The sequence below is a fragment of the Aphelocoma coerulescens genome, chromosome 14, assembly GCF_041296385.1.
Source record: "Aphelocoma coerulescens isolate FSJ_1873_10779 chromosome 14, UR_Acoe_1.0, whole genome shotgun sequence".
NCBI classification, from domain to species: domain Eukaryota; kingdom Metazoa; phylum Chordata; class Aves; order Passeriformes; family Corvidae; genus Aphelocoma; species Aphelocoma coerulescens.
This window is the reverse complement of record NC_091028.1, coordinates 9,323,660-9,351,191: the sequence shown is the minus strand read 5'-3', so window position 1 is coordinate 9,351,191 and position 27,532 is coordinate 9,323,660. Positions and strand designations below refer to the sequence as shown.

At 58.2% G+C, this 27,532-nt stretch overlaps 4 protein-coding genes across 4 annotated transcripts; 2 read left to right on the top strand and 2 right to left on the bottom strand.

Moving 5' to 3' along the window:
- Positions 1–3,374: 3,374 nt before the first annotated feature.
- On the bottom strand, positions 3,375–6,102 carry MSRB1 (methionine sulfoxide reductase B1). The gene is made up of 4 exons (XM_069030016.1): positions 5,992–6,102; positions 5,352–5,494; positions 5,127–5,241; positions 3,375–4,639 (listed from the first exon to the last, which is right to left on the bottom strand). Exons 1-4 carry the CDS (start codon positions 6,044–6,046, stop codon positions 4,608–4,610), a joined length of 345 nt encoding a protein of 114 aa, XP_068886117.1. The 5' UTR covers positions 6,047–6,102; the 3' UTR covers positions 3,375–4,607.
- Positions 6,103–9,609: 3,507 nt separating this feature from the next.
- On the top strand, positions 9,610–16,553 carry LOC138118633 (testis-expressed protein 2-like). The gene is made up of 12 exons (XM_069029751.1): positions 9,610–9,733; positions 11,229–12,118; positions 12,222–12,422; positions 12,503–12,803; positions 13,198–13,412; positions 13,584–13,739; positions 13,845–13,944; positions 14,105–14,237; positions 14,338–14,475; positions 14,699–14,911; positions 15,206–15,326; positions 15,992–16,553. Exons 2-12 carry the CDS (start codon positions 11,240–11,242, stop codon positions 16,115–16,117), a joined length of 2,583 nt encoding a protein of 860 aa, XP_068885852.1. The 5' UTR covers positions 9,610–9,733; positions 11,229–11,239; the 3' UTR covers positions 16,118–16,553.
- Positions 16,554–17,045: 492 nt separating this feature from the next.
- Positions 17,046–24,390, bottom strand: RPL3L (ribosomal protein L3 like). Its single transcript, XM_069029752.1, has 10 exons — positions 24,350–24,390; positions 23,178–23,370; positions 22,657–22,825; positions 21,388–21,523; positions 20,459–20,645; positions 19,600–19,760; positions 19,251–19,352; positions 19,068–19,163; positions 18,340–18,459; positions 17,046–17,160 (listed from the first exon to the last, which is right to left on the bottom strand). Exons 1-10 carry the CDS (start codon positions 24,350–24,352, stop codon positions 17,104–17,106), a joined length of 1,224 nt encoding a protein of 407 aa, XP_068885853.1. The 5' UTR covers positions 24,353–24,390; the 3' UTR covers positions 17,046–17,103.
- Positions 24,391–25,656: 1,266 nt separating this feature from the next.
- On the top strand, positions 25,657–27,323 carry NDUFB10 (NADH:ubiquinone oxidoreductase subunit B10). Its single transcript, XM_069029784.1, has 4 exons — positions 25,657–25,857; positions 26,488–26,626; positions 26,858–26,997; positions 27,123–27,323. The coding sequence occupies exons 1-4, from the start codon at positions 25,710–25,712 to the stop codon at positions 27,215–27,217; spliced, it is 522 nt and encodes a 173-aa protein (XP_068885885.1). The 5' UTR covers positions 25,657–25,709; the 3' UTR covers positions 27,218–27,323.
- Positions 27,324–27,532: the final 209 nt, after the last annotated feature.

Here is a 27,532-nt window from a genome sequence, read left to right as displayed (position 1 = left end):
CTGAAACATTCGTCCCTGGTGAACCCTTCCCCAGGGCCACAGGGGTGATGTGGTTTGAGTTCACCCAGCTCCACACTGGAGCATGGGGAGGGCAGCAGAGCTGTGACATTCCTGTGCTGGCTCCATCGGCACCCACGGCATGGGGGGGATCAGTCCCACCCCAGGCAGAGGCTGGGACACCCAGAAGGAAGCCACCCTCAAAAACTTGGGATGCAGTTGGCGTGAGCATGGAGCCCATGGTGGACATGGCTCTTCAGGCATGGACTCCTGGAATTGTTAGAGTTGGAAAAGACCTTAAAGCTCATCATGGTCACCACTAACCCATGTCCTTAAGGGCTACCTCCACATGTCCTCAAACACTTCCAGAGCTGGTGGCTGCACCAGTCAGTTCCAGAGCTTTACAACCTCTTCCACAAGAAAATTTTCTTAATATTCCATCTGAACCTCGCATGTGTTGCCCTGGTGCAGCCGGCGCAGGAACACGCCTGGGACAGGTATTTCCCACATCAAAAGTGAAGCTCATGATTAGAGGCGATGCTCACTTGGGAGCAGGAGATAAGACCCCAAAGCGAGTGTCTAAGTATGACTGATTAACAACTAAAGCCTCACTAATTGCCTTAAAAAGTCGGATCTCGACAACCAGGGAAGGGGGAAAAAAAAAAAAAGGATTAAAATTTTCCTTGGGCTAAACATTTTTCCTGCGTGCTCAGACCCGCTCTGGATGTCTCCAGTCATTATCTCCTCATTAACACACACCACAAACCGAAAACAAATTTCCACACCTTGTGGCTCTGAGGGGTTCTGTGAGATCAACAAAACTTCGGGAATGGGATCAGCCAGTGCCCAGCTAGAGGTGGAATTTGGGATAGGGGCATGAAGTTATTATTGGTGAATGAAGTGGAATAAGCCTTGGATTTTCTCCAGCTGCAGCTGGAGGTGCTGGGGGACAGGTGAGATCTGGGATGCAGCAGGTGAGGTGATGGGAGGCTCCTCTCCTGCCAACCCCGTGTCACCAGGAAATCATGACGGGGTAGGATTTTTTAAAATTTCCATCCCTTTATTTCCTGTAATTAACACAAACCTGCATTTTCACAGCCCCAAAAAGAACCCAAATAATCCCTTTGAAGCAAACTGATGCTCCAGAGACCACCAAAGGGACAGGACCTGGCACAGCTTGGGATGAAGGCAACGTTTGTTGGGAACGATGGTGCCAGAGTATCCCAAATCAGGCTGTGCTCCCTGTCCCGAGGGACGTGTAACTACCCAAAACTGCTGCTTTGGAGTCTTGGGCTTTTGGAGTGGGAAAAAGCATGGATCAAAAGGAAATATTAAATAAAATGACACAAATATTAAAGGAGCCATCGCTGTGATGCTGGGCAGCCACTGGAAACATGTCTGAGAATTCCAGGGTGCAGGAGGAGCAGGAGCAGCCAGGCACCGGCTCCAAGGAATAGCGGTAATTAGAGCTTCCGAGTGCCTCCAGGTCATTTTCCTTTTCCTTGGATAACATAATTTCTATAGGGCTTGTTGTCTTATTAGAGAATTAATCTAAATCTCGGCGGGCTCTGGATGCTTTGCCGGCGGCTGGAACCATCCCGAGGAGGGTCAGGGGCAGGTCCTGTGCGTGGCATGTGGGGAAAAAAAAATGACAAAACTCTAAAGGGAGGTCAGCTGGAGGCTACGGGGGAGGAAATGAATGATTTCTTAAACAATCAGGGAAGTTTGTGTCGGCCTGGAAACGTAATTGAATTTGTGCCGTTAAAGCCGGGCTGGGGCGGCTGCTCCCGACTAAGCAAAGTCCTCTCGTTAAGGCAGAATTGTCATTAGTGGGATAATTAAATGAGGAGGAATGGCACAGGGAACGCCCGGGCCATGGAGTGAGGGAGGGAAGAGCAGATTTCCGAGTGCCCCGAGCAGCCAGAGGGATCCGGGGAGGGGGAAGGATCCTGCGGTGCCCAGGGCAGAGGGTGCTCGGGAAGCTGGGATGAGATCCGTCCTGCGGGATTGCATCCTGAATCCTCAGCATCAGGCGTTGCCTGGAGCTCTCCACCTTCAGGTCTTTAATATTCCTACTAAAATCCCATCTCCAGCCACATTTCCATGAAAATGTCCCACCCTTGTTTAAACCATCCCGGGGTTTTTGGCTCCGGGGATATTTCCTTGTTGCTGCAGGGGTGGATGCACAGGATCCCACAGGAGCATCCTCCTCCTTCCCATCTCTTCCTGGAAGGGTTAGGAAAGGCACTTGCACCCTCCCGTGCCCGCATCCACGAACTGCAAGGCAGCGTGGAATTCCGGCCGGATCCCCGTGGCACACACAGGCTGCTGGGCAGGGCAGGAGTGGGAGGGATCCCGGCTGGATCTCCCCTGGCACCCGCTGCCCGCGATGGGAGGAAGCTCTGCCATCCCCTCACCGCTGACACTCCCACGGTTTCCTCCCACTGCAGCATCTCAGGGGAAACCACTCCAAAAATCCCATCCTTCCACACTTCCAGCACTCCAGGGCTCACATGGATGTCACGTGACTTGGGAGACTTCTGGAATGGTTTGGGTGGGAAGGGTCCTTAAAGCCCATCCAGTGCCACTCGTGCCAGGGCAGGGACACCTTCCATTGTCCCAGGCTGCTCCAAGCCCTGTCCAACCTGGCCCTGGACACTTCCAGGGATCCAGGGGCAGACACAGTTTCTCTGGGCAGCCTGTGCCAGGGCCTCTCCACCATCACAGGGAAGAATTTCCCCTTAATATCCTAAAATCCAAGGATTAGTCAGTCAAAAGGCAGCTTGGACCTTCAGACTGGAACCTGGTGAATAATTAAGAGCTGGAGGTTGACCCGAGGTGAGGGCAATGGGGGAGAGCTGGCACTGGCTCCTGTGTTCCAGAGAGAACTTTACCCCATTGGAGCAGGGAATCTGGCAAAGCCCAGCTCAAGCCTCCAGGCTCCAGGGATCTGGTATCCAGCTCCACGGGGGTGAAGATCCCCTTTTGAGGCCGAGGGTTGTGGCTTCCAGTCCTGCAGACAGCTTTGTGTGGGGAAGTTCAGGTGAGAAACTCAGCTCCCTGTGCCCAGAAAATCCTGACAGCCCAGGAAGTACCAAGAACACACTCGGAACAAGATAAAATCAGCTTCACTTGGGAAAAGTGCGAAGTGGAGCAAAAAGGAAACCTTCCCAGTGGAGCTTTGGCCCTGGGAATGCCCAGAGGCCTCCAATGCATCAGCATCCCCCTTTCCCATGGCAAAACCTGAGGTAATGGGAAAGATTCCAGGTAAAACCACACACATCCCACCCCTCCCAGCCTCCCCATCCCTGCAGCCCCGGAGCGGAGAAGGAACCCCCGGCACTGGGATGCCATTCCCAGTGTGTTTAACACTCCAACACAGTGAATAGTGCTTTATTTTCAGTATGGAAAGAGGTACAAGACCAGCAGTTGAGCTCCAGGAGCTGGTGTGGCAAACTTCCCCATGTGCCCTTGGATCCATGGGATTGAGGCAAAACACACGGAGAGAAAAGCCCCCAGTGTGTCCCCGAGTGCAGCTGCACCAGAACAGCACCGGCAGCGCGGCCCCTCTAAACCCCACGGGTCAGCAACAGCCTTCCCCATCTTTAAAGATCTTGTGTACCAATTCCAGAGGAGGATTTGGCTTCTTGGACAGGGAGGGAAGGCCACAAATCAGGAGCCGAATTAAGGAGAATCAGTGTGACAGCCCTTGGGAGCATTGAGGCAGCGCAGACGCGATTCCCGGAGCCTGAGCGGTGCCAAGCGCAGCCCGTGGGCCCAGTTCTGGCCTCCCTCCCACCAGGGCACAGCCAGGAGGAGCCTGAGTGCCACTGGAATTTATTACACAGTGCTAAATCAAGTAAGGCCAGGGCAGAGTCGAGGACGTGGATGTGGAACCGTCTGTGCTGTGTGCGAGGTGGGCAGAGGGGGAAAACACCTGGATGCTGCCCAGTGGGACCATAAAACATCCTTGCCCCAGCACCCTGGAAGGGTTTATATAGGACAATTCATACCATGATCCCAGCCCAGAATAGCTCCAGGGATTAACCCACACTCTGACCTCGGCTAATCCCGCGCTACTCCCTGGAAGTGCCAGAGGAGCGATCCTGGATTGCATCAGTGCCTGGCTGGGATCTGGAGACTGTCCTGGCTCAGCTGAAGTCAGCAGCAAAACCTCCCCAGAGCTCAGCAGAGGCAGGAGCACAGGCACAGGAGCTCCTTGGATGGAGCCCCAAGGAGGAACTGGACCAGGGAAACCAGGAGAGACCCGTGACAGCGAAACCAGAGGGGAACCAGATTAGGGAAACCAGGGGATAAAACCTTGACAAGGAAATCAGGGGAAAACCGTGACAGGGAAATCAGGAGAGAACTATGACAGAGAAATCGGAAGGAACTGAAACAGGGAAAATGGGGAACCATGATGGGGAAATAAGGGGATAAAACCTTGGCAGGGAAATCAAGCGGAAACCGTGACATCAGGGGCAAACTGGAACAGGGAAATCAGGAGCTTCCTTGGAGTTCCTGCTGCTGTGGGTCCCCTTGGCAGGACAGTGCACTCCAAGGAGTGAAGGCAGGATCAGCCCAGGGCAGTGCCAGGTGCAGCAGCTCGCTTATTTCTCCTTCAGGTCATTTTCAGCTTTACCTGCAAAAGGAACAATCGGGGCTCATGTTCCTTCCTCAAGAACCTTTTTATTTGGGAGTTTTGCTACACAACATCACCTGACAAGCAGGACAGCAGCTCATGGCTGTGGTGCTGCCTGGAATTTGGCCTCCTGCGGCCTTTCCTCGACAGCCTTTTCTTGGGCAACTTCCCCAAGGAGTGACCAGTAAACCCCCCCAGGCCCTCAGTGCCACCACAGGGGCTCTCTGCCCTCTCTTTGCACCCCCAGTGAACCCCCCCAAAGCTCAGCCACCCCTCAAACCCATGGAGACCCGTGGTCACACCCAGGAGCTCCAGTGGGAGGTCGGGGAGCCTTGAGCTGAGCAGGCTGAGCCTGATTTAGTCCATGAGCAGCTCTCTGGTGTTATCAGCACTGCCAGGGCTGCGCTGCCGAAAGCACTGCAGCGCACACAGCGTGCCCCCAAAATAACTCCCTGGGCTGGGACAGCTGCCAAGCCACAGCTGGTACCTTTCGGGACGAACTTCAGCGAGCTGCTGAATATTCAGAAGCGGGACTGGCCCTTCTTGGGCCCATCGTTGAGGAATTCGTGGCCCAGCCCGTTGCCACACTTGCCACACGTCACCTGGAAGAGCAAGGGGAGGGGTTGGCAGCAATCCGGCTTTCTCACGGGCTCATGGAAAACAAGCCCGGGGGTGTTTTTTTGTTACATCCCAAGGGTTCGGGGATCGGCACCTTTAAAGCCCCCGGGCGCTCCTCGCGCTTGGCCACGCTGTCCCCGTGCAGGGTCTCGGTGAACGCTGGCCACGGGGACGAGTGCTCGTACTTGGCCCGGCTGGAGAACAGCTCATGGCCACACTTGGCACACACGTAGATGCCTGGGGAGGGCAGCACGAGAGCGGTCAGTGCAGGGGACAGCGGGGGGGTCGCATCAGCGCGGTGACACGGGACACCCCCGTGGGACTTTGCCCACGTGGGTCGCTGTGGCTGTGGCTGCCGGATCCCCACGGAACCCCCAGGGCCAGGCACGGGGGTGGAGGGGCAGGACCCCCATTCCCCATAGGGGTTGCCACAGGACAGGATCCCCCCCCAAGGGGCTCCTATAGGGACCGAACCCCCGAGCCCCTATCAGGACCCCCCCCCCCCCACAATCGGGAAGGATTCCCCCACCCCATTGGGAGGAGCCCAACAAGGACGGCAGAGCGGGGACCCCCAGCCGGACCCACGGGTGGAGGATGCTCCGCAAAAGGACATCCCCCTAATCCCCCCTCAAACGCTCACCCGGAGGGTTCCGCTTTGCCGGGTGACACCCCCTGCCCGCCCCGCTGGGGATCCCCCCCGGCCGCACCCCCGGAGCCCGTGGGGAGCCCCTCACCCGGCTGGAAGTGGTCCTTGAACACCTCTCCCCCCACGAAAGAGCAGAAGGACATGGCTGCGCCCGCGGCCCCGGCCCGTTCCGCTGGCCCGGCCGCGCCCCCCCGCCACGCCCATCCACCGGGCCAGCCCCGTGTCCCGCCCATCCACCGGGCCAGCCCCGTGTCCCGCCCATCCACCGGGCCAGCCCCGTGTCCCGCCCCTCGCCGGGCCCCCCCCGTGTCCCGCCCCCGGCCTCTCCTCCGGCCCCGCCCCTGCAGCCCCGCCCCGCCGCCCGCAGAGGGCGCTGCGGGCCCGGCGGTACCAGGGGGGTCCCGGTACCGGGGGGGCCCCGCTCCGACCCCTCCATCCCCGCGGGGACCCCGGCCCGGGCCCGCAGCCCCCGCGCGGCCTCCCCGGGGCGGTGGCGGAGGGAGGGGCAGCCCCGGCGAGGGGGATGCGGGAGGGGGGGCGCGGGGCGGCGCGGGGGGCGCGGGGCGGAGCGCGGAGCCGGCTCGGGGCTGCGGATGCTCCGGCACCGCCGGCGGGAGCGGGGCGGGCGCCAGCCCGGCTCTGGGCATCTGCAGCCGGCAGCGGGACCGCGACGGAGCCTCCGGCACCGGCTCTTCACCGCCGGTACTGCCACCGGAACCGGCACCGGCTCCGGGCCTGCTATCCCGGCACCGACATCAGTACTTGGATCCCGGCACCAGGACCGACCGGCCTCCGCCAGCGCCGACACCGTCACTGGTGCTGGCACCGGCACCGGCTCTTCTTCCCCGGCACAAGGTCCGGTCCCCCCCGGCACCGGGACTGACCCCCACATTATCCTCCCCCGGCTCTGGGGCCACTCCGACTCCCCGGCTTTGCTCTTCCTTCTCCATCACCGGGACCGACCGGCCCTTCCCGGCTCCCCGGGCCCCTCCGCCTGCCGCAGGTACCGGCGCTGCGGGGCCCCAGGGCGGGCGGCGGGGCCGGGCAGCCCCGATTTCCCCAGCAGGGTTGGTGGCGGTTGAGACTGGGGGTCCCTCAAGCACCCCCAGGGCTCTGCGGATGGGTGCAGGAGCGGGCACAGCGGGACCACCCTGCCCCGGGAGCGCAGAGCCGGGGTCACCCGTTGGGACCCTCCCACGGAGGGATGCGGGGTCCGATCGGGGCCCGTCGTGGGCGCGGGGGGTCCCGGAGAGGAGGCGGTGACAGCCCGGCATGTGGCAAGGTGAGGGCTTTGAAGGTGAACCTGGGCAGGTTTCCAAAGGGGCTGAGCTGCTGCAGGTTCCTTCTCCTTCCAAAAACTAGCACCACAAATCCCTTCTTTTGTAGTTTATCCAAAACCTCTCGGATGACTCCCCGGGCTTAGGCTCTCGTGGGAATGGCACCTTCCTTGGTGCGAGAGGAAAAAATTTTGGTGCCTTTTGGACAAAAACTGGGGTCTGGCTCTGCCGCCCTGGCCCTGCGGCCGCAGCGACGCGCTTGGATGGATCCCCATTCCCTAACGCCAAGGGACGTGTCCGGCGGCCGGGAGCTCCCCCCGGGGCTGCGGGACCCCGGCGTGGGGCCGGCGCCGGCGGTGCCGCTGCCCTCTGCATGCCGCCGCTTTGAATTAGGTCAGGCTTCATCCCGGGCGGGCTGAGCTCCCGCTGCAGCCCCGGGATTGATGGCTCGTGGCAGGAGCCCGGGCAGGGGGAGGAAGGGGCTCCGCACCGCGGGGCGCGGGGAGCCGGGAACGCGCCGCGTCACCGCACGGGAGGGAGGGGGATGCGCTGCTTTGAAAGCGCTTCCCGTAAGATCCACCGAGATCAGAGGAGCGGGATGTCAGTGAAAGCTCCAAATAGACTCCAGGGCCCCGCACACCTTAGAGGTGTGGATTTCCAGGCGGTGGAAGGAGCCGCAGCAGCCAGCAGGTCTTGGCAGCATCAACCATGGAATAACTGCTGTTCCCTGGAATTCCGACAGTGAGGCTGTGCCTGTGAATGGGATGGATGTTGGAACCGGCTGGATCCTTTCCCATGGCTGAGAGCTCCTGTGAGCTGCAGGGGCCGTGCCACGAGGGATGTGAAAGTCTCAGGAAGATGAGCAGATATTGGGAATAACTGAGACATGGGAGCGAAGCAGAGTCCATAGAGAGGCAGGACGAGGTTCAAGCCCTGGGATGCACAGGGTGGTGTAGAGGCTTTGGGAGTGGGTCCTGGGGCTGGCTGGCTCTTGACACCCTGCTGGAGGCACTCCAAAGCCCACCTCACTCCTCGCTCCCCCAGCAGCATGAAACCCACTCCTGTATCCACCAGTAAAACCCCTGAGAAGGAGCGATGTAATGTGCAACTGGGAGCAGAGGATGGAGCTGGGATCCCACACTGCCCAGCCCATCAGCCAAAGTTACATTCTGAGCTTGCAGAATTCCCTCAAAGCCACCTTGGTGCTCCCTGATCTCGGGATAATGCAGAGTGCTCCAGGGACAGCGTCACAGCCGGGTTCTGTCACAGCGTTTTGTGCAGATAATTAGAGAGGGATTTCCAGCTCCTTTGGCTGGGTCAGGAAAGCGCTGCTGTGGTTCCACATCCCCGCCAGCAGCACCACTGCCACCCTAATTAACCACAGAGGACTGAGGGAAGTTAATGAAGTTGATATTTCAATTAACTCCCTGATTCTACAACCAAAGCAAACACCAGGCAGGCAGTGTCCCCTGGGAGCTCCCACCATGCCAGTCTGTGCCATGCCACCTCCTGCTCCCTTGCCCATGTGAAGGGAATGTTTTAGGGGGAGATGCCCCAAGACACCAGCCCAAGCTGGGTCTCAGCTTGTCTCTGTCAGGTCACGTCCAAGACTTGAATTTGAACCAAAGCTGGGAGCAAGGAGTGGAATTTTGGAGCTGGAATCCAGTGGAGATTCTCACTGATGGTTACGGCTTTGGTGTGTCCACACACAGTGAGGGGGGACACTGTCATTAGGGGTCTTGTGCCCCCGCCCTGCAGAGATGTGACCATCCTGGGCTGGGTGTCCCAAGCACTGCTCCTCAAGAGACATCCCACTCAGCCCCAAACCCTTCCAGGGATGTCCCAAACAGGAGGGATCACCCCGTGAGAGCTGTTTGCTGGCACCTCCAAAGCCACCATCATCCCATCACCCTGTGACCCAGCTGAGCACACCCAGCTGCCCCCATGAAAACACTTGCAAGGACCTTCATATCCAATTTATCCTGTAAAGAGCAAAAAGATCCCCACGATCCTGCAGGGCCACGGGCTGGGAACGAGCTCCGGGCTGGGAGGTGGGGTAGTGCTGGGCCACCTCCACGCTCAGCGTTTTCTCTGTGATGCCTGAGCCAGCAGCAAAGCCTCCCCCGGGGCTGCACCTCCCTCTCGGGGTGCTGGTGGTCCAGCCAGGGCACCCAGCAGGGTCTATCCTGCTGCACCCCACCTTCCAGCACCCCCTCCCCAGAGGTGGCTGTTGCAGCAGCAGCAGCGTAGCCCCCGCTGTACTCACCATCCCTGCCAGAGGAGAACTCCCATACAAGCCCAGGCTATTATTATCTCCGTCTTCCACCGTGCTAATGGTCTCTCAGGAAACAGACTTCTTTTTTTTGCCTTATTTTTTTTTAGCTTTTAAAACCCACGAGTACGGGAACGGTGGGAACGGAGAGCCGGGCACGGCAGAGTGGAACACCGGCAGCACTGAGCCCAGCACTGGGGAGACACTGTCCCCCTGACCTGGCAGGGACACGGAGCAGGGGCCGGGCAGGACCCTGCAAGGACCAGCCCAGGGACGTTCTGGTAGGAACAGCCAAGGGTGATGGGCAGTACTGGGGACACTGGGAGTGGCTGTGATGTGGTGCCACTGAGAACCCTGCATGATGAGGGGCAGGGGGTGCCCGGGCTGCAGTGCTGGGGTGGGAGGTGGACAGGGCCCTGCGGCATCAGGGGAGGGATCCCTTGGAATCACAGAATCATGGAATGCTTTGGGTTGGAAGGGACCTTAAAGACCACCCCTGCAGTGGACAGGAACACTTTCCATTAGAGCAGGTCTCCTCTCAGGCCCAGCTCCACTTCTCATTTCCCTCTGCTCACTCCTTGTTTGGCTGTTTTGGTGCCTTGCCAGGTGCTGGTGGTGCCAGCAGTGCCACAGCCCTGCCCACGGGCTGGACAGCAACAGCCAGGTTCTCTGCAGGGAGCTGGGACCACCAGGATAATCACCCGTGGATGACTTGGGGTTAACAAGTGGCTCCTGTAAAGGAGAAGCAAAGCAAGAGCGGAGATTATATAAAGGGGGCTGGAGGCAGCTGCGGCACAGCCTGTAATTAATTCCTGGCACTGAGGAGCTTTGAAGATCCAGGGCGGTTCGGTGCGAGCGTGAGGCAGCCCCAGGGTCCCTGGGATGCATTCCTGCTCCTGCTGCAGGGATGCTGTGAGGGGAAGAGGGCAGGGGGGGCTGAGCACTCCATGGACCCGCTGGGAGCTGACTCAGCACCGCGGTGGCCCTGCAGAGCCCTTCCTGCAGATCCCTTCTCCCTCTCAAAATCACGGAGGGGGCACGGCTCAGAGCGGGTCAGCCCATGGCTTTGGCAGGAGTGATGCCATGAGGGATAGTGGCAGCTGGTGGGGACAGGATTGCACTTTGTTGAGGCCACAGACCCCCTCAAGACAATGGAAATTTTGTGTTAGAAAAACTTGTGTGCCCCCTTAGTAAAGCCAGAGATTGCTGGCTGTGCTTATGGAGCATCCCCACGCTGCACTGGGGCTGCAGCTTGGGCTGGCTCCATTTTGGATTCATGCAGTGCTTGAATCAGGGGCCAAACCGTGAACATTTAGAGGAGTCAGGGAGTCCTGCCCCCTGGCCTGGCATCCCTCCTCGCAGCCCCAGCACTCGCACTGGGACCAGTGGAATGTCCTGGTGCGGAAAATCCCCCTGCTTTGGCTGGCAGCAGCCCTGGCTGGCAGCCCCGGGCTCTCGGCAGCCCCGTTGCTAATTGCCTGGCTGAGGTTTATCCTCGTTAGACAAGCGGTTTCCCACACGCAGCCACTGAGCTCATCTCACCACGGAGCCTTCTGCATCCCCTCCCTGTCGGGAAGCACAAGGAGAGCCACAAGCTCTATGCCCCAAGCGCATCCCCAAACAGGCTGGAAGGCGCCCAGCCCAGAGCGATGGGTCCCGGGAGATGCCCCCGGGTGATGCCGATGGGGCTGGCAGGAGTAGGGCAGGGATGTTCCGTGCCCTGAGGTGACCCGGAGCTCTTCCAGCTCTGACAGCTGCTTCCCTGTCCTTCGGCAGTGCCCTCGGCGATGCGAGCGATGGCAGACCAGGCTGCGGTGGCAGCAGACGCCTCTCCAGCCCTGGCACCGTCCCCGGGCTCACCTCGCCGTGGGGACACCGAGGGACCAACGCCCCATCCCGGCGGCACCAGGGAGGACACCGGCGGCCGGGATGGCTGCGGGCCCCTTCACACGGCGGACGGGGACGCAAAGCGTCCCCCCTCGCCCCAGCCCGGGGGGATGCTCCTGGCCGACCTCCCCCGGGCCCCCCAGCCCCGGCTGAGCCCGGCCAAGTCGCGCACGGCTCCATCGTCGCCCAGCGTGTCCCCGTCGGAGAGCCGAGCCGGCCTGCTCCGGCTGCGCGACGCCAGGCTGGAGGATACGAGGCGGCGGCTGTCGGAGGCCGTGCAGGAGCCCCTCAGCCGCCTCAGCCGCCTCATGGCCGAGGACAGCAGCCCCACGACCCGGGCCAAGGAGCCGGGGGGCAGCCCCGGGGGCAGCCGCGGGCCCGGAGGCCGCCGGGTGCGGGACTGGACGCCCTGGGAGCCCACCCTGAACTGCCGCTACGAGATCTGCTCCTACGGGGACGTGATCCAGGTGGTGGAGGTGGCACAGAGAGACGCCGAACCCCCGCTCCCAACCCCCGAGGAGCCGCCGCCGGCGCGGTCCGGGGCCACCGTGCCCGGCAGAGCGCTCGCCTCCATCGCCCTCCTCGCCTACGGGTACCTGGTGCTGCCGCTGCCGCCCTACGCCGCCGGGCTCGGCGTGGGGCTGCTCTGCGGGCTGCTGCTGGGCTTCCTCGCCGTCCTCCTCCTCGTGCCCAAGGCCCCGCCGGCCGCTCGGGGACCGTGGGGCCGCCTGCGCCCCAAGCTGCTCCCGGGGGAGCCGCGGGAAACGCCCCACCTCCAGGTAGGAGAGGGGCGGTCCGGGATGAGGGGATGGAGGGGGCTGCAGAGTTGGAGGTGCCCGTGGTGAGCAGGAAGCAGCCGGCTCCCTCTTCCCCCTTTTCCAGGGCTGGATGAATCAGCTGCACGTGTACGACCCCGAGCTTTTCCATCCGTCGCTCACGCACTCGGTGCTCGCTGTGCTGGACGGGTCCACCCTCAAGCTGTCCTATCCCAAGAGCAACATCCCGCGCCGAGCCACATTCGAGGAGGAGATCCTGGACGCAGTCTTCGTCAGCCATCGCTGCTACGACCTGACCGACGCCAAGGTGAGCCTGGAGGTCCCCAGGACCCTCCCACGGGGACCCCCCATGCCTGGCCCGGCCTCATCCCGCTCTCGGTGCTGCAGGTCTTCCTGTGCCCCCCCAGCCTGGCCCGAAAGCGGACGTGGAACAAGAAATATCCCATCTGTGTGCTCCTCCCCGAGACGGCGGAGGGAGAGGGCAGGAGCAGCGAGGAGCACGACACGGAGCTGCAGGGGGATGAGGGGACAAGGAAGGTGCCGGTGCCCGGGCAGGACATCCCAGGGGACTGCAGGGAGAGGTGCCTGTACCTGTTTGGGAGGACAGGGCGGGAGAAGGAGGAGTGGTACCAGCACCTCGTGCAAGCCTCCCATGGGACACCTAGCAGTCACGGTGACACCAGAGCAGGTGAGGAGCAGCCTCTGCTCTGTGCCAGGACTGATCCTGGAACACAATCCATTGGTGGGCAGCAATGAGCACAGAGGGACATGGAGGAGCCCAAAGTGTAGCCAAGAGGGTTCACCTCGTCAGCACAGAGTGGGTGGCATGTCACTGGCGTCATGGACAGGCATCACGTCACCCCTGATGCTATCCTGACCCAACAGATTGGATATTAGGCAAAATTCTTCCACTGAAAGGGTGGTCCAGGCCTGGCACAGCTGCCCAGGGCAGGGGTGGAGTCCCCCTGGAAGGAGTTAAATCCCTGTGGATGTGGCACTTGGAGAGGTGCTGGGGAATGGTTGGATTGATGACATTGGAGGGATTTTCCAAGCTAAATGATTCTGTGATTCCACATCCCCAGGCATGGGATCAGCTTCGCAGAGCAGCGGCAGCAGCAGTGGGGGCAGCGCTGAGGACATCCCATCCACAGATTCAGCCAAGGATCTGTCGGGAAGCGTTGAGGAGATTTACCTGGATTTCAGCACCTACATGGCCCGATTCATGCCAGCACAGGGGGCACACAGCCCAGACCGGAGCCCCTCTCATGGAGCTCTGGGCAGCCCCACGCCCACAAAGGTGAGTGGGACAAATCCAGCACTGGGAGCAGGACTCGAGCGCTAAGCAGAGGCTGATGGACCCCACACAGAGCCACTTCCAGTCTGTGGTTTGTGTGAGCAGCCAAGCCCTGGGGCAGGAGAGCACCAGGACAGCAGGTTTTCCACTGCTCACGGGGCCACCTCGCTGCAGGGGCTGGTGGCTGCTGTCCCTCCACAGCTCGAGGACACGGCGAGCATGGCCTGGATGAATGCGCTGGTGGGGCGCATCTTCTGGGACTTCCTGCGGGAGCAGTACTGGGCTGAGCAGGTGTCCAACAAGATCCAGAAGAAGCTGAGCAAGATCAAGGTGAGAGGCAGGAGCATCAGATCACTCTGGGCAGCCTTGTTCCCAAGGCTCCATGGCACATGCCAGGTCGTGGTGACCGTCCCCCATGGGGTTTCCCTCCATCAGCTCCCGTATTTCATGAACGAGCTGACGCTGACAGAGCTGGACATGGGCACATCTATCCCCTCAGTTCTCAGCGCCTCCAACCCCACCATCAATGAGCGAGGTAAGAGCCCCACAGAGGGACAGGGACCCCAAGGCTGGCTTCAGGATGGCTTTACTGAGCTGCCAGCCCGGTCTCTGAAGCTGGGAGGTTTTGGCAGCGCGCAAACAGCTCTGACCCCTGTGGTGCTGACCTGATCTCGCCCTGTCCCTCTCCCTGGCAGGACTCTGGGTGGACATGGAGGTCACCTACAGTGGCTCGTTGCAGATGACGCTGGAGACAAAGATGAACCTCAGCAAGCTGGGGAAGGAGAGCTCTGCAGAGGAGAGCGGCCCTGCAGAGGCAGGCAGAGAGGGGTAAGGAATCTGTCCATGGATGGGCTCATCCTGCTCCTCCTGCCCCAGTGAGGCGAGGCTGCTGTCCCCAGAGCACCCCGTGATCTCCTGGGATTTGCAGGGCCAGGCCACGGCTGATCCTGCTGGCAGACAGCGATGCGGAGTCATCCAGTGCTGGCTCCTCTGACGAGGAAGATGTCACCACTGCAGAGCCTGTGGGAGCCCCAGGGGAGCGGCTTCCCCCGCCTGGCACCGAGGGGTAAGGGGGTGCTGGGGGTCTGTGCCATGGGGGGCACTGGGAGGGGCTGGCGGATGCACGGTGCCACATCAGCACGGGAGCTGGGGGACAGTGTCCCCAGCAGGGCACACACAGCACATCGTGGCAGCTTTCAGAGGGGACTCTGTCCCTGTGGGGTGCCGTGGCAGAGGGCTGGGGGACCCCAAAACCCAGCAGGGCTGAGCTGGGGCTCCTCTTGCTTTAGCCATGTCAGCGGCAACAGCACGAGCCGGAAGATCCTGCGCTTTGTGGATAAGATTGCCAAGTCCAAGTACTTCCAGAAGGCCACAGAGAATGAGTTCATCAAGAAGAAGATGGAGGAGGTTTCCAACACACCTCTGCTGCTGACGGTGGAGGTGCAGGAGCTGGCAGGAACCCTGGCCGTGAACATCCCCCCGCCACCGACCAACCGTGTCTGGTACCAGCTCTCCTTCCCCCCACGGGCACATCCTCCTTCCAGCTCCCCTTGCTCCCTGCAAGGAGCCAACTCCAGGGCTTTGGGCTCATCTTGAGCACCAACAACCCAGGGCTGTTCCTCAAAGGGGCTCACAGACCTCAGGCTCATTTCTCTGAGTCTCCACCCAGGCCAACACGGGATCTGGGGACCCTGAGCAGCTGTGACCTCCTCCCTAAAACCCAGCAGTGGGGCCACCTGGGCTGAGCCACATCTTTGGGAGGTGATGCTTCCTGCCTCTTTCCTTTCCCCTCACAGGTACAGCTTCCGAGTGCCACCGCAGCTGGAGCTGAAGGTGCGCCCGAAGCTGGGCGAGCGGGAGGTGACATTCCTGCATGTCACCGAGTGGATCGAGAAGAAGCTGAAGCACGAATTTCAGGTGCCTGGGCTGTTCAAGGGCTTAACAAACCCTGCTGAGGCTTGGGCATTGCTGCCATCAGGGAGAGTCAGCCTCAGTTTGGGCCACTTGTTTCTGCAAAAAGCCGACATCTGGTCTGGTCTGGCCAGCTTGGAACAGTGAAGACACAGAACCCAAATAACAAGCTCCAGGGCTGAGGAAAAGTGATTTCCTCCCACCATTTGCAGGCCTGCCCCAAGCAGGGAGGGTTGGGGGTGTCAGGCAGTCCCAGGCAGACATCCCCCAAAAGGGCTGAATCCACCCATCTGCTCTGGTTTGGGGATGTTTGGGAGATTTACCTTCCCAAGGGTTTGTTTTCAGCCTCTCACCTCTGCTCAAAGAGCAGAAATGTCCCCACAGGTATTATGGGCCCCCCAAAAGTCACCCATTTGGATGGCTTCAAAGTGCCCTGCTGTGGCCACCCCTGAAGCCATGGAGGTGGGCAGAGCAAAGATAAACTGTTCCTGCTTGTCCCCACCCTGATATCCAGGGCTGGGACCCCCCTGGGACTGCTGCTGCAGGGATGGGAGCCCAGGACCTCCAGTTCGCAGCCTCTGACCCAGTGTGGCTCCTGCCAAGCCACCTCCAGGCAGTGTCCCCGTGGTGTTCAAACCCACTGATTTGTTATTCCGGATTCCTCTTTTCAGAAAATTTTGGTGATGCCAAACATGGACGATCTCATCATTCCCATCATGCGCTCTGGCCTGGATCCTTGGCCACCCACCACGGGACTGCCTCGGGACCCGCCAACCAAGGGGGACAGGAGGCTCTGAAGCACAATCCCAGGGGCAGGGACAATGCCCGGAGCTCAGGGACCTCGCTGGGACATGGGGACAGCCAGGGCCTGGCCACTGACTGCACCCAGGGCTGTGCCTGGATCCATCCTCATCCTCTGCTTCTGCAGATGAGCCTCTTCAAATCCTGCAAGCACACGTTCAGGGCACAACCAGGCTGCTGGAGACCCAGGAATTTCATGGCCACGTTCCCAGGACTCCTGGTCAAGTAGGCAGCTCTGGACAGTGGAGGGCTGGGCTTCCCACTGTCTGGTTCCCAAAGAGGGTGCAGGACACCTGGACCAGTTCTGCACCAAAGGAGTTGGGATCATCGCTGATCCAAAATTCCCAGCTCTGGGGCATCCTCCCCTCCCCGCAGGCAGCTGGGCTGCAAGGAAAGCACAGGTGGGAAAGGAGTCCCAACTGAATAAATCCATTGCTGCCCAGCCCTGCCTAGCAGCCCTCTTCTTGTACACAAATTCCCATCTCTGCTGAGGATTCCAGCTAGGATCAGAAGCTTTGAGCAGGGAGAAGCCCCCGGGTTGTATCTTCAGCTCTGCAAAAGCAGTGCCTGGGGGTGTGTGGGAGAGGCAGTGAGGGGAGAGACGGTTGGGGAGCGTGGGCAGAGGCAGGTCATGGGGAGGCCCTGTATTCCCAGTATTCCCAGTGGAAACTGGTGCAGAAGTGCTGGTACCTGCTCTGCTCTCTGCTGGATGAGAGGAAGAAGAGTCTTCATGGTGGTTTGGTGAGTAGGAAAAATTCACTGGGCAAAGGAAAGGGAGGATCCAGAGGACACAGCAGGCACTTGGCTGTCCCAGTTAGTCCCTGACTGTGTGGGCCAGTCCCAAATGCCACTTCTCCCATCCCCACCTGCTGAGAAGCCTAAAAACAGGCAAAATACCCCTCCAGAAGGAAGAGAGGGAGCAGGTATGGCTTGGAGCCCCTTTATTGCAAGTGCCCTGTCAGGCAGCCTTGGATCTCCATCCTTAGAGCTCTTCCTGCACACCTGGCTTCTCCTTCACCAAGTGTTTCTTCTGAGGACCCTGGAAGAGAGCAGAGAGGAGAGTTTGGCGTTAGGGACATGCAGACATGGCTGTGTCTGGGCTGTGGGGACCAGAAAGGCAGCTCTGGCCAGCAGCTGAAAAATGGGGTTATCCTACAGCAAGTCAACCCTATGGGAGCAAATGGCAGGAATTACTTATGTCCCTCAATTTCCAGGCAAATGTGATGTTTTACCACAGAATCCATGGGGGAAAACGGCAAAGAAAAGAGCTGCACCCAGGTCAAACCTCCTCCTGTCACCGAGCTCCTCGTCACAGCAGCTCAGGGCTGGCAGTGACACAACAGGCTCCTGACACTGAGCTGAAGGAAATCAGCTTAACCTCTAAAGAGCTCTGCAAAGGCAGTCCCTAACCAATCCCCCTGCCAGCTCTAAGGAGGCTTAGCCAGCTTCACATGGCATTTCTGGCTGACAGGCCAGATCCAGACCCAGTTTACATCTGCCTGGGATCCAGGCAGTTGTTTCTTTCCCTTCTCCTTCTCTCTCTCCTGGTTTACTCAGTGCTTCCTCCCCTTCAGACTCAGACTTGCACCAGCCTGGTGAAGGCTGCAAAACTATTCAGGAAACTGCTATGTTTGGATTATTTTGGGGTTTTTTTGCCCCAGATTTAAGAAAAATACACTGCTTGGCCTTCTTGAAAGCTTCTGACAAAAGCACCATAAATCTGCATCTGAATTTGACCCAAACTTTTTTCCTCTAAGAACATTAAAGCTATAAATTATTCCAAACAAATCAAAGCAGTGCACAATTCCAAGTGAAAGGGACCATATGGCCAAGACAGTGCCTGCCAAGTTAACTGCTTGTTTAAAACTTCCCATGGTAAATGGGAACTGGTTGCCCATATGGTCTCTTATTTGCTGGTTGAGTTGTCTTGGATCACTCACACAACCATCCTGTTCTTCCTTAGCATAATTTCTGCTGTGTGAGCTGAACTTGTGGCTGTCTTTACGCAAGAGAGTCTCAAACATTCGTTTGGCTGTTGTTGTATCGAGAAACATCATAGAATCATGGAACCATCGAATCCTGGAATGGTTTGGGTTGGAAGGGACATAAAACTCATCCAGTTCCACCTCCCTGCGCATGGACACCTGGAAGATGCTTGGTTGGAGTCAGTCAGTTGCTTTAGCCCCATGATGAGCTGGAGGCAGCCTGAGGAACTCACCATGAAAGCCCTCTTTTCCTGAGCCGTCTGGAAGCGGCCGTGGCCGAATTTGGAAGTGGTATCAATGAATTTGAGCTCGATGGCTTCATGGGCCCGGCGGCTCGTGTGCACCAGGAGGGACTGGGAAAGAACAGTCACAACACATCAAGATAATCATTACAGAAAATCAGGACAGCTGTTCTCATGGAAGCAGGGTTGGAATATCCTCTAAACAAGTATCTCCTCAAAAATCTGTGTTCTCAGAGCAACACCCTGGTGCTCAGGTGGTGGAGAGCTTGCAGAGCTGCTCTTCACTCAGCATTTCACAGAATCACAGAATCAACTAGGCTGGAAAAGACCTCTGAGATCACCAAGTCTAACCTATAATTAACACTGCCTTGTCAACCAGACCATGGCACTGAGTGCCACATCCAGTTTGTCCTTAAACACCAGTGACTCCACCACCTCCATGGGCAGCCCATTCCGGTGCCCAATCACCCTTTCTGTAACAATCCGTCATTTCATTTCTGAAATGAACCCCAGCCCTCAGAGCTCTGAAGCTCTCCAGGGAGGCTCCATCCACCTGCCCACTCCACAAACCCTCCACCTGCCAATGGCCTCAGCACCACATTCATGTGCAACACAGCACCAAGGACCCTCCCAGTGTCCCTGCACAGCATTTGGAGGGTTCTCCCTGTGGAGAATATGTCCCTGGGAAGCTGAAGTCCATCCCAGCCTGGTGCTCTCACCTTCCGGAGGGTGAGCACGCGCTTCCTGGTGCCCACCACGCAGCCCTTCAGCATGAGGAAGTCGTTGTTGACCTCCCCATAGTGAGGGAAACCACCCTGTGGGGAGAGCAGAGGGGTTGGTGGGCAGGAGAGCTGGCTGGGAGAGTCAGGAGAGTCACAGCCCTGTCGCCTCTCAGCCCTTACCATAGGTGTGATGGTCTTCTCCGTGATATCGTAGTGCGTCGAAGCGTTGTTCCTCACCACTTTGCCATCCTCCACGTGGATCCCATGGCCAATGCGGTAAATCTGGGAACAGACAGGCAGCAGAGATGGAGACTCTCCTGCCCCTTGCTGAAAAGCTTCACAGGGTGACCAAATCCCCCACAGAATCACATGGTTTTCACCAAGGTGTGCTCTCAAGCAGCAGAAAAGCACCAGGAAAGACATGGAGATGTTTACGGACATATCTGGGAGGATAAGGGCAGCTGAGGGCACTGTGGGAAGGAGGATGGTGACAGGATGGGAAGCCTGAGGGAGCCCCCCTGGGCTGTACCTTCTTGTTGATCTCGGTGCGGTGGTGGTAGCCCTTCTGGCCAGCCCGGGCGATGGAGTAGCCCACGCGGGCCGGGTGCCAGGCCCCGATGCAGGCCACCTTCCGCAGGCCCTTGTGTGTCTTCCTGGGCAGCTTCTTGGTGTGCCAGCGGCTGGTCACCCCTGGGAGCATGGGAACAGTGGGCAGGGTCAGCAGGGAGGGGCAGGGCAGAGGCTGGGACTGGGGAAGCAGGGTCCCATCATTCTCCTGAGGGACAGTCCCATCGTTCTCCTGCGGTTCTCAGAGGAGGCTGTGCTGGGAGGAGATGAGGAGCTGTTCTCACTTCCCATGGCTCTGATCAGACTGGGATGTGTTCCATACCCTCAGGGACACCCACACCTCTGCACATGTGGGGTTTGGGAGACATTCACACAATCACAGAATGGTTTGGATTGGAAGGGACCACAAAGACCATCCAGTTCCAAGCCCTGCCACAGGAAGGGACACCTCCCATTAGATCTGGTTGCTTTCTGTACTGACAGTGCCTCTGAGCCTCCTGGTAGGCCTCTGGGTACAGTAGACAGCACAGCTTTCACTGCCCTTAATCTCAGGGAAAATCTTTCCACCAGAGGTTACCTTGTCATCTCCTTTGTATCTACATCAGAGATGCCCCTGTTGCACTTTTCTCTTGCCGGAATCCCTGAGATTAAGGAAAGCAAACTCTGCCACAACAGAACTGGATGTCATGCTTAAGATCCCGAGGCTCTTTGCTACTCCCTCTACAAAAAATTGGGGGTTCTCAGTGTTGTTAACACCTTCCTGCCCCAAAACCACCTGATGGGCAGAGCCATGTGAGAAGGACAGCCCCAAACCCCTGTACCTTTCATCCCGTGCCCCTTGGTCACACCGATGACATCGATCATCTCGTTCTGGCTGAAGACGCTGTGCACAGAGATTTGCTTCTCCAGCCTCTCCCGGACCCAGTCGACCTTCTCAGCCACTGTCCCCCCATTCAGCTGGATCTCCATAATGTGGGCCTTCTTCTGCCTCAGTGGGAGCAGCCTCATCTGGAGGACACAGTGGTTTAGGGTGACATGTGGCCCCTTGCCCCACAGACACGAGGGTGCAGCAGGGCTGGGTCACTCAGAATCTGTGAGGGGCACAGGGGTGAGCAGAGCCACTGCTTCACCACCCTCTCTGCCACAGTCATGCCCTTTCAGAGCAGCCCTGGGTCAGCAGCTCTTTGTATGTGGGATCTTGTGGAGCCAACTCCTTGTCCTTGAGCCCAGACACCTCATCTGGGCTTTAGCCAACTTAGCTCTCCCCCAGACTCCAAAGCAGCCCTTAACTCCCGGGATCAGCATGAAAATGGGCCCCTGTGTATCCAGCATTCAGCATCTGGCAAAACTGTGCCTGCCCATGTGGTTATTTTTGCCTAAAACATTTGACACCAGTTGCTAATTTGAGGTGATCATGAGGCCCAAGGTCCCTTGCTGACACAGGACTCAGGACCTGCCCAGGCTCTGCCCTCCTCTTGCTGTCTTCCACGGGCTGTGCGTGCTCCCATCAGGGTGTGGGGGCTCCCCAGCGTTCCCAAACCACAGTCCCCGAGGCAATCCTGGAGCAGGGAGCTCTGGAAGTGGACTGGGAGGTCAGGAAGCAGCTGGAAAGGTCAGTCAGCACCTCCCATTGCCCTGTCTCACACCATCTGCTCTCTCAGCCTCTGTGACACCACCAAAACACCCCCTGATCCCATTTCCAGGCCCCTCAGAGCTGAGGAAGCCCCCTAGCTTTGGGGGAGGCTCTGACCTGTGTGTGCATAATGACACGGATGACCTTGCAGTACTTCTTCATGGCTGCAAAATCCTTCTCCAGCTGCCTTTTCCCAGCCTCATCCTGCCATTTTTTGCAGTACTTGGTGAACGCCTTCTTCTTGCTCTTGTGCCTATGACAGAAGTAGGTTTGACATCCATCAGAGCTGATAAAGGGCTTGTGACAGTGCAGAGAGGGGACAGGTCACCTTGTCAGGCACCTCCTCGAGGCACAAGGAACCTGTGGATACCTGAGCCTCACCTGACTGTCAGGACCTTGAGGTGGGAAGAGGAAAGTGGATAATGAGCCGTGAAAAGGGCTTGTTCAAGGGTAATTCAAACCTTTCTGCATGAGGAATGCAGTTGTCTCCCACTGACTGACTCAGCACCATCAAAATACAGGCGCAAAATGAGAGACAGGAGAAAGCAGGGATCAGGGGCTTGTGGTGGGTAGGTCTCCATGGCACTGTTACAGGAGATTCCTACAGGAAGCCACAAAGCAGCCAGGCACTTCCCTGGTACCTGTGGATACCTGTGCCTCACCTGACTGTCAAGGGCTTTGGGGGGAAGAAGGAAGTGGACGAGTTGTGAAAAGGGCTGACAGGAGAAAACAGAGGCGTATGGTGGGTGGGTCTCCATGGCACTGTCACAGGAGACACAGTTCCTACAGCAAGGAAATTCGTGTTTTCCACTTCCCTCTCTGCTGAGGGGTGTTGATATATATGAGGGCCAGGGGCCACATTCTGCACCAATATTCCCCCTGGCAAATCTGGTTTCACTCCAGCTCAAGAATTCCAGTTAACTGGGGAGCTGACAAGCCCAACCTACACAAGGGAAAAGGAACCTGCCATATGATATTGTGGAGAGAGCTAACTTGGTTCAACTATTAGAATAAATTTACATATGCATATGCTGCTCCCCAGCATCGGGCTGTTTGCAGTGTCTCTGTGCATGACTAAATAAGCAGCAGTTTCACTCCACACGAGTTGAGCTGTCTGGGCATCCCAGAGAGCCTGTGGAATTGCTGCCAGAGATCCCTCACAGGCAGCCCCCCAGGAAACCCCCCACTCTGGGAATCCAAGAATCATTGAGGTTGGAAAATACCTCCAAGATCATTGAGTGCAAGCTGTGACTGATCCCCACCTTGTCATCCAGACTAGAGCACTGAATGTCACATCCAGTGGTGCCTTGGACACCTCGAGGGTGGTGACTCCACTACTTCCCTGGGGAGTTCCAATGTTAAATGACCCTTTTAGGGCACACATACCAGTTCTTGTAGAAGCGCCGCCGGCACTCATCGCTGATATGCTCAGCAAAAACAGTCTTGAAATTCCTCAAGCCCTTGGGTGTCTCGATGTAGCCCACAACCCCCACCACCACCATCGGGGGGGTCTCGATGATGGTCACGGCCTCCACCTCCTCCCGCTTGGAGACCTCTGCAAAGCAGCAAAGGGAAGTGGTGCTTGGCATCCTCCGGGATCAGGTCATTCCCTGGAGGATTCTGGCTGTCACAGAGAGTGCTGGGGGCAAGGTCACGTTTGGTCTCAGCCAGCCCCAGCCTTCCCATCTCCCAAACCACCGCTCACTATCGCCGTGTGGAGATTTCCAGCAACTCCCACTCAGCCCATGCTGAGGTGGCCTTTGACCATCCAAGATCTGGACAGCCAGGATTTAACCTAGAAGCTGTGGGCTCCACCACCCCTTTCCAGAAACAGCCTTTCCCAACAAGCCTAATCCCCTCCTTTCCCTCCTGGATGTGGCCCTATGCCTGCTGCAGCCAAGCCTTACTGAGCCCAGGCCTGTGCACCTCCCGCACAGTGTGGGTCATTCCAGCCTTGTAGCCCAGGAAAGCTGTCAGGTGCACTGGTTTGCTGGGGTCATCCTTGGGCCAGGCCTTCACCTTCCCTCGGTGCCGGCGGCTCCGCTTGTGGGGCAGGAAGCCCAGGTGGCCATGCCTGGGAGCAGAGAACTTGCGGTGGGACTGCGGAGAGGAACAGCAAAGGGCAGCTTCACTCTCAGCTCCCAGAAAATGGGGCAAAGCACAAAAAAATTTCCCCTCTTTTACATGGGAATACCGGAGAGATTCTGGGCTCTTCCTTGAGTTGTAACAGGGTGGGATTTTGTTCAAGCCTCTGTCATGTACATGGAAAAATGTCACAGAATTCTGGAATGGTTTGGGTGGGAAGGGGCCTGAAAGCCCATCCAGTTCCACCCCCCTGCCATGGGCAGGGACACCTTCCACTATCCCAGGGTGCTCCAAGCCCTGTCCAACCTTGGACACTTCCAGAGATCCAGGGGCAGCCACAGCTTCTCTGGGCAGCCTGTGCCAGGGCCTCCTCACCCTCACAGGGAAAGGATTTCTACCTAATATCCAGTATAAATCTACTCTCTGTCAGTGTGAATTCACTAAATTTCTGGACAGATGATGCCACTTAAATAAAAAACTTAACATGATCTCCCTCCTTCAGCTTCCTCTGAAGGACTTTGAAGGAGAAATACATTCTTTATTAGATCTGTCCTTCTGTGCTCTTAATTATAACGATTTATTTGGTACCTGCAGCACCAAAAAGGCCTGCTTGGAATTCCTGGGCTTTGTGTCATCAAGGCAAATGGCACAAAACAAGCACAGGCAAGGATCGGGAACACAGGGGAAAGGATGCCCAAAAGAATGGGTAACAGGAACATGCACAGGTTCTAAAGGCACCTTGAAAGCCAGATGAGAAGAGATAAATATATAGACTTCAACCACAAGCAGCAAAGGGTTAGTCCTGCACTCACTGCAGCTCCTTCCTAGCTCAGATCAGTCCTAGCGCCCGGCTGTGCTTTCCACCAAGCTCATTTTCCAGCCTGAGTGGAACTCTGAGGATTCTGACCCCATTCCAGTGGCACAACCAGGAGCATAACCCAGCCTTGCTCGCTGACCCTCCACACACAAGCGACTCCAGCAGAGCTGTACCAACCATGGGACGTCTTCGGCCCGGGGCAGCAGCAGAGAGAGACTGTCAGGAAGTGCCTCCCCAGTGTAATACTTAAGATGGTTATGGGTCTGAAGACACAAATTTAGCCGCTCGCTTCACCCGCTGCGATATTCATTTCATTCCTGGCAGGTTGGACACAACAGTTGTGATGTGATAAAGGTCAGTTGCTGCTGGCTCAGTTTACGCTTCTCCCTCCTGAACAACTCCAGTGTGAATGGCAAGAATTAGGGCAGTTTCCTGAATTAGGGCAGTTTCCAAACAGGTACCACACACCCAGAGCTGTGAAGACCTGCACCAGGTATTCCCAGCACAGACTGAAAAATCTGTCAGCCCAGGCAAAAAGGCTTTGTGATTCTGATGTGAAAAGAGATTAAGATAATAGACCTTGGAATCACAGAACAGTTTGGATTGGAAGGGACCTTAAAAACCATCCAGTCACAGCTCCTGTCATGGGCAGGGACACCTTCCACTATCCCAAGGTGCTCCAAGCCCTGTCCAACCTGGCCTTGGGCACTTCCAGGGCTCCAGGGGCAGCCACAGCTTCTCTGGGCACCCTGTGCCAGGGCCTCCCCACCCTCACAGGGAAGGACTTCTCCCTGATATCCCATTTAACCCTGTCCTCCGTCAGTGGGAAATATTCCCAACAGGTCAGGAGCTGTCCCTCTGCTCAGCCCCGTGAGGCACATCTGTAGTGTGGTGCCCAGCTCTGAGCCCCCTCAGCCCAGCAGGGCCAGGGAGCTCCTGGAGCGGGGCCGGCGGAGGCTGCGGAGCTGAGGAAGGGCCTGGAGCAGCTCCGTGCCCAGCACAGGCTGAGGGAGCCGGGGCTGCTCAGCCTCGAGAGGAGCCCCAGCTGAGAGGGGCCCTCAGCCCTGGGTGTCCCTGGCTGCAGGGAGGGCTCAGGGCAGGGCCCGGGCTCTGCTCCGGGGCCCGGCAGTGGCACCAGAGCAACGGGCAGGGACTGACCCCAGGAATTCCCCCTGCACATAAGGACTTTATCCCTGTGCAGTGACCAAACACTGGAACAGATCCCACAGAGGGTGCGGCGTCTCCCTCACCAGAGATATTCCAGAGCCATCTGTACACAGTCCTGTGCCATGTGCTGTGGGATGGCCCTGCTGAGCAGGGAGGTGGGACAGACGGGACACACCGTGAGCTCCTCCAACCTGACCCATATCCCTGATTCTGGGATCCCCTCACGGAGGAGGGAGATGCGCACTACAACTCCCGGCGTGCCCCGGAGCCGCCGCCATATTCCGCAGCCCCGCCCCCTCAAGGGTCACCCCCATATTCCCCGCTCCCGGCGCCTCAGGGGTCGCCGCCATCTTTCCCCGCTGCCGCCGCGATGCCGGAGGATCACGACTGGGAGGCGTACAAGGTGCCGCCGACCCGCACCCCTGTCTCCGAGAGGACCACGTCGGTGCCCAACCCCATCAACTTCTTCCAGAGCGCCTTCAGCTATGTTCTCGACGCGCCCGTCACCTTCGTCCGAGGTACATGCGGGACGAGACCCCCGCCCCCCCCCCCCTTCCCGCTCCCCGTGGGAGTTGAGCAGCGACGCGGGGACGGGGACACGGGGACGGGCACACCGGGGCACGGGGCAAAGGCGTGAGGACACGGGCACCTGGACAGGCAAAGGGCACACGCAAGGACACGGGGAGACTGATTGTGACAGTAACAGCAACGGGAACACAAGAGGGACAGGACACAGGGACATGGGACATAGACAAATAGACGGCGTGGACACAGGGACAGACAGGGACAGGAGACACAACATGGACACAGGGACAGACATGGACAGCGGACACAGAAGAACACAGCATGGACACAGGGACATAGGACAGACAAGAACAGAGCTTGGATAGGACAGACACAGGGACATGGGTCACGGACAAGAACACTATTGATAGTGGGACAGAGACATGGGCATTGGGAGAGGTGCAGGGGCTTGGGATACAGGGACACAGTAACAACGCACAGAGAGACAGACACACTGGTGGGCATGAGCTGGACACAGTAATGGACGCACTGCTGCTGCCTGGGAAGGCAGCACCAGGCAGTGCCAGCACTGGGGCTGTGCTGCCCCTCGGAGTTGGGGGTGTGTGACCGGGCTGTCTCTGCAGAGTGGATCGAGCGGTGGCAATCCAAGAACAAATTCTACTACTACCACCAGAAGTTCCGCCGTGTGCCTGACCTGAGCCAGTGCCTGGATGGTGACTACCTGTGCTACTATGAGGCCGAGGCTCAGTGGAGGAGGGACAGGTATGGCTACGCCTGGATTTTCTCCAGGCGAGGTCACAGCAGAGCACTCAGCTCTGGGACCTGCAGCATTTTGGTGTCTTGCTGTCCCTGCAGCACACCTGGCATGGTGGCATTAGGAACCAGGACCCTGAAAATCCCAGAGCTGACACTCCACAGGGTGTCCTCACCCAGTGCTTCAGCTTTTCTGTCATCTTGTAGCTGCTGTTACATTCATCACCATCTTTTCTGCAGGATGGTTGATCAGGAAATCGTGGAGATAGTCCGGGAAAGAATGGCTGCATGCAAGCAGAGGGAAGGGCCCAACAGTTTCCAGAACTGTGCCAAGGAGATGGAGCTGCTGGCACAGGTCACCAAGGCCTACCAGGACAGATGTGAGTATGGCAGCAGCACACAGGGAAAGAGTCCTAAACCCAGGAGAAGGGGGGTCTGAAACCACACTTGTCATGGGACACAGGCTTGTGGGAGGCACTGCTCAGACATTTCCTTTCTTTTTCAGATGGTGATCTGGGTTACCATGGGAATGCACGGACTTGCCTAATGAAACAGAAGCACAGAATGATGGAAGAGAGGAAAGCAGCACAAGAGGAGTAGAGCTAGAACAGTTCTTCCCTCCATGGTGCTGGTATCCAAGTGCATGTTGCTTCCTTGACCTCTGGTGCTGTTGGCCTCCACAATAAAAAGACATCTGTACAGTTGAGATCTGTATTCATTCTTTGAAGAGCTCTGCAAGCCCTCAACTACAGGCACTTGGGGCTGCCAGTATTGGGATTTGCCCTCTGGACCTCTTCCTCTCCTCCATGAGCCACCAGAACACTTCATGCTGCTGCGCCCAGCACTGGTTGAGAATTCCCTCAGTATGGGGAAAGATGATGTGCCCCTGCAAGTGCCCAAGGCCATGCTGGACAG

Excerpts from the sequence above, each read along its gene's own strand:
- LOC138118633 (XM_069029751.1), top strand. The coding sequence starts at position 11,240 with ATGCGAGCGATGGCAGACCAGGCTGCGGTGGCAGCAGACGCCTCTCCA. Across the intron at positions 12,423-12,502 it reads ACGACCTGACCGACGCCAAG|GTCTTCCTGTGCCCCCCCAG; the intron begins GTGAGCCTGGAG and ends TCGGTGCTGCAG. Across the intron at positions 13,413-13,583 it reads GCAGCCCCACGCCCACAAAG|GGGCTGGTGGCTGCTGTCCC; the intron begins GTGAGTGGGACA and ends ACCTCGCTGCAG.
- RPL3L (XM_069029752.1), bottom strand. Across the intron at positions 19,353-19,599 it reads GCACCGAGATCAACAAGAAG|ATTTACCGCATTGGCCATGG; the intron begins GTACAGCCCAGG and ends GTCTGTTCCCAG. Across the intron at positions 18,460-19,067 it reads GCGTGCTCACCCTCCGGAAG|TCCCTCCTGGTGCACACGAG; the intron begins GTGAGAGCACCA and ends GTTCTTTCCCAG.
- NDUFB10 (XM_069029784.1), top strand. The coding sequence starts at position 25,710 with ATGCCGGAGGATCACGACTGGGAGGCGTACAAGGTGCCGCCGACCCGC. Across the intron at positions 26,627-26,857 it reads GCTCAGTGGAGGAGGGACAG|GATGGTTGATCAGGAAATCG; the intron begins GTATGGCTACGC and ends TCTTTTCTGCAG. Across the intron at positions 26,998-27,122 it reads CAAGGCCTACCAGGACAGAT|ATGGTGATCTGGGTTACCAT; the intron begins GTGAGTATGGCA and ends TTTCTTTTTCAG.